The following is an 11,098-nucleotide window of genomic DNA, read 5'->3' as shown; positions in this document are numbered from 1 at the left end:
TACTTTATATAACAATAGGAAGAGGATAATGTGCTAGTGGACTGGACAAACTGCATTTTCAAAATGCAAGTTTAAATGGTATTTTTTTGAAGTGCCAGGCATAAAGGTATAGCTTATATGAAAGTTTAGCAAAGAGAAATAATTCTAACAGTTTTATGCAAAGAAAGTTTGATTCTATTACAGCATTCTGTTCTCTTATTCTCAGTGAATAAGACAAAAAATTAAAATGAATTGTTAAAATTTAATCTAAAATTTCAAAACTGAGCACCATCAAAAGGCCATGACTGAAACACAATTCAGCTTAAAAACAACATGTTGTATATCTTATATTTTATTGATAGGAATGTGTGTACAGCTGTTACATTACAATATAACCATACATTACAATATGAGCAATTCCTTAAAAACATCTGCAATCATTTATAACAAACACATACCACATTTTAACATGCAATGTTACAAAAATACTTTAAAAAGCAGGGGACAAGATTTTCAGAAGTGACTACTGATTTTGAGTGACCTTCTTGAGACACCTTACGGGAACCGACTTTTCAAGAAATGCTGCACATCCACATTCTGAAAAAGTCTTCTTTAAAAGGTATCTCAAGTTTGGACACCCAAAAAATTATGCAGGCACACAGAAACCATTAGTAACTTTGAAAAACTGGATATTTAAATGACGTATTATATGCTTAAATTGTATTTCACAATAAAACTTAAATGAACTGCAGATGCTTATTTATTAACAGTGTGTTAATTTAGTATTTTCTCCAGACTTAGCAAAGATTTAATTTAATTCATGTATGTACATACCTGAGGCACTACATTTTCTAAAAAGCTTACTCCTCTTGGGCCCTTGTAAAAGATAATGAAAGGAAACAACAGAATGCACTGTATTTAGGTTTTTTGTTTGTTTGTTTGTTTTAGGTCTTCCTTCCTGTTCCAGGGGCTTGTACATCTACTGCCAAAGTTAATGTATGACTGGTCTTTTATCTTACTGGCCTCTCATGTCTTCATTGCTTGGATCTGATCTGGTAACAAAACAAAAAAAAGTCAGACTCACTTTAAAAATACTAGCTTTAGTACACTGTACTTAGTGAAACTGTCACCCTAAAGAAAACATATATTTAGATTACAAAATTACAATATCATTTGTTGTATGTGTGTGTACATGTAGTCATAACCAGGAAAAAATTGCAGTTTGCATCTTCAACTTGCACCCTAGCGGGTCTACTTCTGAGATTCCTCTCTGATGAAGCAATTTCTGCCGGAACTGCCATTTAAACAGAAAGAAACTACCACAAAATTATTTTATTCTTTTCCACATGTTATGTGACTGCCTGGATCAGGGTAACAACATAGACAGAAAGTTACATGAGTATGCATTCCAACTTTGGTTATACTCAAGTTCTGGACCTCTATGTAACTGAGCTCCATAAAAGCTTAGTTCCTGAACAGCTTATAAACCATAAGACTCAACTTCAGTCTTACAGAGCTATTATTGCAATTCACATGAAAATGCAGCTTCCCACTGCTGACCATATTTCTGTTGCCCAATGCCACTTTCCACTGTTGCCCAATGCCACTTCTTAGCAACGTTTCAACGTGTACTTAATTCACTCATGCAGAAATGGAATGTGGATGCAAAGTAAATGTTCCAATTATAACTTCAATAAAATAAAATTAATATTTTTCTAGATACATGGCAATAACCTATTCCTCAATGAGGACTAAGTTCACACCAAGTACATGTGCCAAACTTCAGGTGGGTTGGTCTAGTCTTTTTTTTTTTTTAAAAAAGGTTTTTATAAAGGAAAAATTATTCTTTTACCCTCTCAACTCAGAATTGGCATCTGTATTTAGTCACGCTATTTTGTTTTGTGGGGGAGAACAAGGACGAGAAGTCAGTCTCAACGTTTGGGTAAAGAACACGGATGGAAAATTTCAGTCCCCAAAGTGAGTATTTCATAATTTTCTGACAATCTGAAAAAAGCGAGGGTCTATAATAGAAATTTTTGCAAAATTAACTGCAGTAGAAGTAACTGCTATAATGATTTACTGTATCTTTTCAATTAAATGTGTTATTTTAAAATGCATCTTCTAATCCCTAGTTCAAGAGCTGACAGTGTCCATTTTTAATCTTTAATTTTGATCCAGAATGGGATTTGCCAGGAAAGCATCTCTGGCTGGCACTTCAGATTCATGTAAACAACAGCCTGAAAGTGTGTACCTGGAGCATCACTTCCAAATCTGGGCTGTTGCCACCTGCAGGATTCCTCATGAAGACAAGAGGAATCAAAACAATAAGGAGATTTTCAGGTCAGGTCAGGAAGTCAGGAAAAACTGCAAGCTGCCTTTTGTGATAGGATGTGGGAGAAGAATAGGAAACTCATAGTAAACGCCCTCCGAAAAAAACCTGTGTGATGGGTAAGGTGCATCCTGCCCTTCTGTGGGAGAATAGAACACCCTCCCATAAATGTTATTTTTGGGGAGTTGTTCCCCCTTCTTCAAAATGCTACTGAATAGTGATAGGTAAGTAATTCCTTCACTCACATTCTCATCATTAACACGCAGGGGAAGCAAAAGTAGTTAAAAAAACCCTATGTCACTCTAGTCACCAGATGAGACTCTGAATAGATAGAGTACTCTAGTACTTGTGAATAAATGGAGATAATACAACATATAGTACCTGATTAAAAGTAATACTTTGCTGCAGTTTGAATTAAGATCAACATTTACTTTACTTGTAATGGACTTTGGATCATTACTGACATCTAGTGGCTTGCTCAGAACAGAACACCAAAATGGGGGTGGGGAGCAAATTACACTGCTTCTTATAGAAGGCCTTGCACAAATATTGACTTTTGTTCCCAATTAGATTTAAACCAAGTTATTTTAAGTTATGTCAGCAGCAAACCAGCTGAGCGGCGAACAGCGGAGGCTAATAGAGGGAGTTTGCCTGGGATCTGTCCGAGAGGAGGTACGCTAAGTGCTGCATTGGGGGGCTGTATTGGTGAGTATCTGAGTGTCTGTTGCGGGGACAGTTTGTCAGTTTGACCGTGTGCTTGATTGTTTGTTTGAAAAGTGTGAATTGGGAGTGCTTTGTTCCAGGTGGGCCCTGAGTGAGCCTGACTCTTATAAAAAGGCAGTCAGCAGCGAACCAGCTAAGTGGCGAACAGCGGCGGCTAACAGAGGGAGTTCGCCTGGGGAGAGCCCACTGAGGCTTTCATCTTGCGGGCTTCTCTGAGTAGCTGCTGCAACAGCTGAGGAAGCTCTTAGAAGGAAGGTAATATGGAAGGTGAGCATTCAGCTGTTGTAACGTGCACAGATTGGGCCATGTTTGTCTTTCTTCCACAGGACAGAAGCGAATTTGTCTGTACAAAGTGCAAGCTTGTCTCCATATTGGAAGAGAAGGTTCGAGGTCTGGAGAAACAAGTATCGACCCTGTGTTGCATAAGAGAAAATGAAGATTTCCTGAACAGACATCAGGATATGCTTCTACGGGCACAACGTTCTGAAGAATCAGAGCAGGCTGCACAGCGGGGACAGAAGGATGGTGAAGAAATCTGGCAGCATGTGACCTCCAGAAGAAGAAAGAGGAGCGTCCATGTACCAGCAATGAAGATACAGGTGAGCAACCGTTTTCATGTTCTTGCCACAGGTACTAATGCGGAGAGTGGACTAGATGATGCATCTGAGGGAAGGGAGCAGAAGGACACTCCACCGATTGGAAGACATGATATGCACTGTCCTAGGGATGGGGGTTCCACGACCACCGCTCCCAAGAGAAGGAGGTGGGTGGTGGTGGTCAGGGACTCCCTCCTCAGGGGGACTGAGTCATCTATCTGCCGCCCTGACTGGGAAAACCGAGAGGTCTGCTGCTTGCTAGAAGCTAGGATTCACGATGTGACAGAGAGACTGCCGAAACCCATCAAGCCCTCGGATCACTACCCCTTCCTGCTTCTCCACGTGGGCACCAATGATACTGCCAAGAATGACCTTGAGCGGATCACTGCAGACTACGTGGCTTTGGGAAGAAGGATAAAGGAGTATGAGGCACAAGTGGTGTTCTCGTCCATCCTCCCTGTGCAAGGAAAAGGCCTGGGTAGAGACCATCGAATCGTGGAAGTCAACGAATGGCTACGCAGATGGTGTTGGAGAGAAGGTTTTGGATTCTTTGACCATGGGAAGGAGGAGTGCTAGGCAGAGATGGGCTCCACCTAACGAAAAGAGGGAAGAGCATCTTCGCAAGCACGCTGACTAACCTAGTGAGGAGGGCTTTAAACTAGGTTCACCGGGGGAAGGAGACCAAAGCCCTGAGGTAAGTGGGGAAATGGGATACCGGAAGGAAGCACAAGCAGGAGAGCACAAGAAGGGAGGACTCCTGTCTCATACTGAGAAAGCAGGACGATCAGCGAGTTATCTGAAGTGCCTATACACAAATGCAAGAAGCCTGGGAAACAAGCAGGGAGAACTGGAAGTCCTGGCACAGTCAAGGAACTATGATGTGATTGGAATAACAGAGACTTGGTGGGATAACTCACATGACTGGAGTACTGTCATGGATGGATATAAACTGTTCAGGAAGGACAGGCAGGGCAGAAAAGGTTGGGGAGTTGCATTGTATGTAAGAGAGGAGTATGACTGCTCAGAGCTCCGGTATGAAACTGCAGAAAAACCTGAGAGTCTCTGGATTAAGTTTAGAAGTGTGAGCAACAAGGGCGATGTCGTGGTGGGAGTCTGCTATAGACCACCAGACCAGGGGGATGAGGTGGATGAGGCTTTCTTCCGGCAACTAACAGAAGTTGCTAGATCGCAGGCCCTGGTTCTCATGGGAGACTTCAATCACCCTGATATCTGCTGGGAGAGCAATACAGTGATGCACAGACAATCCAGGAAGTTTTTGGAAAATGTAGGGGACAATTTCCTGGTGCAAGTGCTGGAGGAACCAACTAGGGGCAGAGCTTTTCTTGACCTGCTGCTCACAAACTGGGAAGAATTAGTAGGGGAACCAAAAGTGGATGGGAACCTGGGAGGCAGTGACCACGAGATGGTCGAGCTCAGGATCCTGACACAAGGAAGAAAGGAGAGCAGCAGAATACGGACCCTGGACTTCAGAAAAGCAGACTTTGACTCCCTCTGGGAACTGATGGGCAAGATTCCCTGGGAGAATAACATGAGGGGGAAAGGAGTCCAGGAGAGCGGGCTGTATTTTAAAGAATCCTTATTGAGGTTGCAGGAACAAACCATCCCGATGTGTAGAAAGAATAGTAAATATGGCAGGCGACCAGCTTGGCTTAACAGTGAAATCCTTGCTGATCTTAAACACAAAAAAGAAGTTTACAAGAAGTGGAAGATAGGACAAATGACCAGGGAGGAGTATAAAAATATTGCTCAGGCATGCAGGAGTGAAATCAGGAAGGCCAAATCACACTTGGAGTTGCAGCTAGCAAGAGATGTTAAGAGTAACAAGAAGGGTTTCTTCAGGTATGTTAGCAACAAGAAGAAAGTCAAGGAAAGTGTGGGCCCCTTACTGAATGAGGGAGGCAACCTAGTGACAGAGGATGTGGAAAAAGCTAATGTACCTCAATGCTTTTTTTGCCTCTATCTTCACAAAGTCAGCTCCCAGACTGCTGCTGGGCAGCACAGCATAGGGAGAAGGTGACCTGCCCTCTGTGGAGAAAGAAGTGGTTCGGGACTATTTAGAAAAGCTGGATGAGCACAAATCCATGGGGCCGGATGCGCTGCATCCGAGGGTGCTAAAGGAATTGGCAGATGTGATTGCAGAGTCATTGGCCATTATCTTTGAAAACTCATGGCGATCGGGGGAGGTCCCGGATGACTGGAAAAAGGCTAATGTAGTGCCCATCTTTAAAAAAGGGAAGGAGGAGGATCCGGGGAACTACAGGCCAGTCAGCCTCACCTCAGTCCCTAGAAAAATCATGGAGCAGGTCCTCAAGGAATCAATTCTGAAGCACTTAGAGAAGAAAGTGATCAGGAACAGTCAGCATGGATTCACCAAGGGCAAATCATGCCTGACTAACCTAATTGCCTTCTATGATGAGATAATTGGCTCTGTGGATGAGGGGAAAGCAGTGGATGTGTTATTCCTTGACTTTAGCAAAGCTTTTGATACGGTCTCCCACAGTATTCTTGCCAGCAAGTTAAAGAAGCATGGGCTGGATGAACGGACTATAAGGTGGATAGAAAGCTGGCTAGATCATCGGGCTCAACGGGTAGTGATCAATGGCTCCATGTCTAGTTGGCAGCCGGTATCAAGCGGAGTGCCCCAAGGGTCAGTCCTGGGGACGGTTTTGTTCAATATCTCCATTAATGATCTGGAGGATAGCGTGGATTGCATTCTCAGAAAGTTTGCAGATGACACTAAACTGGGAGGAGTGGTAGATACGCTGGAGGGTAGGGATAGGATACAGAGGGACCTAGACAAATTAGAGGATTGGGCCAAAAGAAACCTGATGAGGTTCAACAAGGACAAGTGCAGAGTCCTGAACTTGGGACAGAAGAATCCCATGCACTGCTACAGACTAGGGACCGAATGGCTAGGCAGCAGTTCTGCAGAAAAGGATCTAGGGGTTACAGTGGACGAGAAGCTGGATGTGAGTCGACAGTGTGCCCTTGTTGCCAAGAAGGCTAACTGCATTTTGGGCTGTATAAGTAGGGGCATTGCCAGCAGATCGAGGGACGTGATCATTCCCCTCTACTTGTCATTGGTGAGGCCTCATCTGGAGTACTGTGTCTAGTTTTGGGCCCCACACTACAAGAAAGATGTGGAAAAATTGGAAAAAGTCCAGCGGAGGGCAACAAAAATGATTAGGGGGGGCTGGAACACATGACTTATGAGGAGAGGCTGAGGGAACTGGGATTGTTTAGTCTGCAGAAGAGAAGAATGAGGGGGGATTTGATAGCTGCTTTCAACTACCTGAAAGGGGGTTCCAAAGAGGAACTGTTTCTCAGTGGTAGCAGATGACAGAACAAGGAGTAATAGTCTCAAGTTGCAGTGGGGGAGGTTTAGGTTGGATATTAGGAAAAACTTTTTCACTAGGAGGGTGGTGAAGCACTGGAATGGGTTACCTAGGGAGATGGTGGAATCTCCTTCCTTAGAGGTTTTTAAGGTCAGGCTTGACAAAGCCCTGGTTGGTATGATTCAGTTGGGAACTGGTCCTGCTTTGAGCAGGGGATTGGACTAGATGACCTCCTGAGGTCCCTTCCAACCCGGATATTCTATGATTCTATGTTATAATAATTAATGAACTACTAATTTCAGAAGTGTGCATTAGAGTGAGGGAAATTCAAGTGATCCTACCAACCTAAATGTAGGATTTGTTACTATTTGTTTAGCAGTAGCACTCAAGGACTCAAACAACATCAGGGCCTCACTGTGCTAAGCACTATACAAACTCACAGTAGTACACAGACTTCACGAAAAAGATTAAAATCATTACATAAATATCTCATACAGTTTATGTAATTATGAGACTGCTGCATGTGCTATGATCAGTATAATGTAAATGTATCACTGTCTTCAGTTCTTTAATCCTGGTCCCAAACAAAAAGAAAGTAGTGCACTTCTTTTAATAATTAGTCGTAGAAGGATTTAATATTATTTTACAGTTACAGAGCTTAACATCTTCCAAGGATTGTACAAACATTAATAAATAAATTAAATAATCAATCCTCAACACCTCAAAGAGATAGGTACTTTAGGAAGTATCGCTCTCAGGATATGTCTATAGTACAATAAAATACCTCCTTGCGAGGGGAGTAGGTCTCAGAGACAGCTTCAAGCCTGAGCCTGAATGTCTACTCTAGAATTTTATAGTCAGCTGACCCAGGCTCTGAGACTTGGTGCCACAGGGGTTTTAATCAGTGTAGACATACCCTTAGAATTTCTAAGATACTTGTCAAGGAGCCAAGAATCATAGAATATCAGGGTTGGAAGGGACCTCAGGAGATCATCTAGTCCAACCCCCTGCTCAAAGCAGGACCAATCCCCAATTAGATCATCCAACAGATTTTTGCCCCATATCCCTAAATGGCCCCCTCAAGGATTGAACTCACAACCCTGGGTTTAGCAGACCAATGCTCAAACCACTGAGCTATCCCTCCCCGCCCACCAAGTCCTTTAATGGGCTGCTCAAGGGCAAATGTACCACGTGGACTTCCCTTGGCCAGAACCCCTGGGCTTCTGGACTCCTAGGGGGCTGCCTCCAAGTTGCAGACCCTGGGTAGAGACCTGGCAGCTGCAGGGGTAAAATTGACATTTCGTTAAATTTTTTTCAGGATTTCCAGTTCATGGAAAATGTTGAAAAACTTGGATTCATTCCAATTTGGAATGAACCCAAATATCAAAACCATGAACTTCACTATTAACTGGAAACCCCTGTGTTGGCCAGCTGTACTTTTAACTCATTTTTTGAAAGTGACTAGATTTTAAATTGACAGAGTCCCTTTACAACTCAGAGTGTTCATAAGAAACCTGTTCTACAGCTCCAACAACAAATGCAGAAGCAAGGGCCCAAAATGTCTTCAGCTTCCATATCATTACAAATGTATACGACACCATATAATACATTTTAATAGCCTTCTCTCGCCTCCAGACATTCATAAAAAATGGCTATTCCTCAAGGGCCCAATCCTTCTGCTGAAATCAATAGCAAGACTGCCATTCACTTCAGTGGAAACACAATCACCCCTAAACGTCACGGCTTGAGTTGAGGACAGAGTCACATATGATGCAGTTAGGAAATATTTGGTGTTCAAGAGTTCTCTCGTAAGATTAACCTGAACTAAGACCAGTTCTTCTAGAAACCTTCATATATTGCTCAGCCTGTTTACTCAACATTTGAAAGGGATAATAAAATATGGAGAAAAAAAAGAAATATGGCACACTGGAGCATGACAGCTAAGGTAACTAGGAAAATAATTAAGTTCTCATGTGCAACATAAGAAAGATTCAAGAGCACATTGTACTCTTACCCTAAGCAAGAAATTCTTAGACTGAAAGTCCCACTTCCAATAGTACATATTAATTTTTAGTAATAGTTTATCTTTTCTCCAAAGAATATTCTGTAATTTTGGGTTTGTTTATGTAAGTTTTTAAAAAGAAATATCACCTCTGCTGGAATGGCCCTTGCTGCAGAAAATCATAATAAAAAAAACAAAACACAAAGGTGTAAAATATCAGGTTTGGTACTGGTACTCACTGTGTGATTTGATCTGAGAGCAGAAATAGATAGAAACAAGGCAAATGAAATGAAAGAAAACTTACAAAATGAAAACAAAGTAATGGAACGAAAATAAAATTATAATAGAAGTAGATTTGACCTACCTTGGAGCCAATCTACACCTTCTTGTAACCCTTCTCCTTTAAGCGCATCACTAGCACTAAAATAAACAGAGACTACACTATAAAAGCCATGTAAAGACACTGGTTTGACTACAAGTGGTTATCACATCTGAATGTTGTGAACTATGTGAATATCTCCAAATGCAGCATGTGTCAGTGTCAGGCATATTATTCTTTACCAAGAAGTAGGCCATGCCTACATGAGCACATTTAACTATTTCGCTAGAGCTATTCTAGTACAGTTTCTCTGGGTGGACACTATTCTGAAATATTTTCTCCGCTCTGCATTATACCAGAACAGTTATTCTGCTACAGACATTCCTCTGTGTAGAAAAGGCCATAACAAATAACTTCTGCAAAGTTCATGATTAACATGCATTCCTGGCTGAGGCATAGGGGCTATGTTGACATTGGAGAGACAGTCATGCTGCACCCTGGCAACCCCCAGCTGGCATTAGGGACCATTGCCAGCTGATGTAGGTTAGCGTATTACCCAGGCTAAACTGGGACAAATACAGATCCACCATTAGAACCATGGAACCATAACTAGCTATTTACAACCCCATTTTGCTGCACTGAGATGAACTTAGCACAGCAGAGGATCTGGGCCACTATACTGGTTATTCATAAATCCATTTACAAAGGAATTTGGCCAATGCTAAAATATATGACCCTTGATAATTTTGGAAAAAAACACCACCACCAAAACAAAACAAAACACTGTAGCCATGTTATCATATGCAAACCGTGTAAAAGCAGAGAAAGGCTAGCAATTTATGAATAATAGGTGCATTTTCAAGTATGTCAGTTTCTGTGCAAAGTATTTTAGCTACATAATACAGAGGAGAAAGTGTTAAAAAGCATACTTGAATCACCATGATTATATATTTACTGAAAGTTGCAACTTTTTATTTTTTAAGTTTGAGAATCAACCATGAAAGGAAGTTCAGAGCTGACCATTTCACAGTATAAAATAAAAAGCAATTTCATTTCATTGTGACAGGATCTGGAGATTAGGATTTCATCCTTTCCAAAAATCTCCAGGTATTTTAAAATCAAGTGAACTAGTTTAAAAAAAATCAGTAAATTAATGTGCTTACTACTAAAATTAAAGTTACACTAGACATTTTAAAACATCTGGAAATAATGCTCTGGTTTTGTTTCTCTCTCCTATTACTTTTGTATAGTATGAAACTGTTGTAAGAAGAAGAAGAAAAAGTGGTGCCCCCTCAGGGTATGTCTACATTGCGATAAAAACCCCACAGCACTGAGTCTTAGACCCATGTCAGCTGACTCGGGCTGCAGGGCTAAAAACAGCAGTGTAGACATTCAGGACCTGGCTGGAGCCCAGGCTCTGAGACCCTCCCTCCTCATGGGGTCTCAGAGTCCAAGCTCCCGCCCAAGACAAACATCTACACTGCTATTTTATAGATCTGCATGCTGAGCCCTGCTAGCCCAAGTCAGCTCATCCAGGCCAGCTGTGGCTATGCCGTGGGTCTTTTATTGTGGGGTAGACATAGCCTCAGAGTATATCTACACTGCAATGTAAGCCCAGGATTAGTGGGACTTGAATCCGTGGACTCTGGGTTTGAAAGCCCAGAGCTTGAGCATCCACACTCATTGGTGACCCTAGTTTAAGAATTTTTGAGCCCAACTCCACACTGGGAGTCCAATGTCCACAATACTGCAGTGGTGACGACGCAGGAAAGGAAACAGAACGCCAGGTCTGTG

At 42.1% G+C, this 11,098-nt stretch overlaps 1 protein-coding gene across 4 annotated transcripts in view; it reads right to left on the bottom strand.

Moving 5' to 3' along the window:
• Positions 1-346: 346 nt before the first annotated feature.
• Positions 347-11,098, bottom strand: part of ARL6 (ADP ribosylation factor like GTPase 6) — a 47,144-nt gene continuing 36,392 nt past the window's right edge. For all 4 annotated transcript variants that reach the window (XM_024198746.3, XM_024198750.3, XM_024198748.3 and 1 more), the window contains 2 exons: positions 9,350-9,405; positions 347-1,031 (listed from right to left, as the gene is read on the bottom strand). In XM_024198746.3, the coding sequence (XP_024054514.1) occupies positions 1,006-1,031; positions 9,350-9,405 (82 nt within the window). In that variant the 3' untranslated portion in view covers positions 347-1,005. The remainder of the gene's footprint in view (positions 1,032-9,349; positions 9,406-11,098) is intronic.

The sequence above is a fragment of the Terrapene carolina genome, unplaced genomic scaffold (assembly GCF_002925995.2).
Source record: "Terrapene carolina triunguis isolate 2854851 unplaced genomic scaffold, T_m_triunguis-2.0 Scaffold558, whole genome shotgun sequence".
Taxonomy (NCBI): domain Eukaryota; kingdom Metazoa; phylum Chordata; order Testudines; family Emydidae; genus Terrapene; species Terrapene triunguis.
This window is presented reverse-complemented; position numbering and strand designations above follow the sequence as displayed.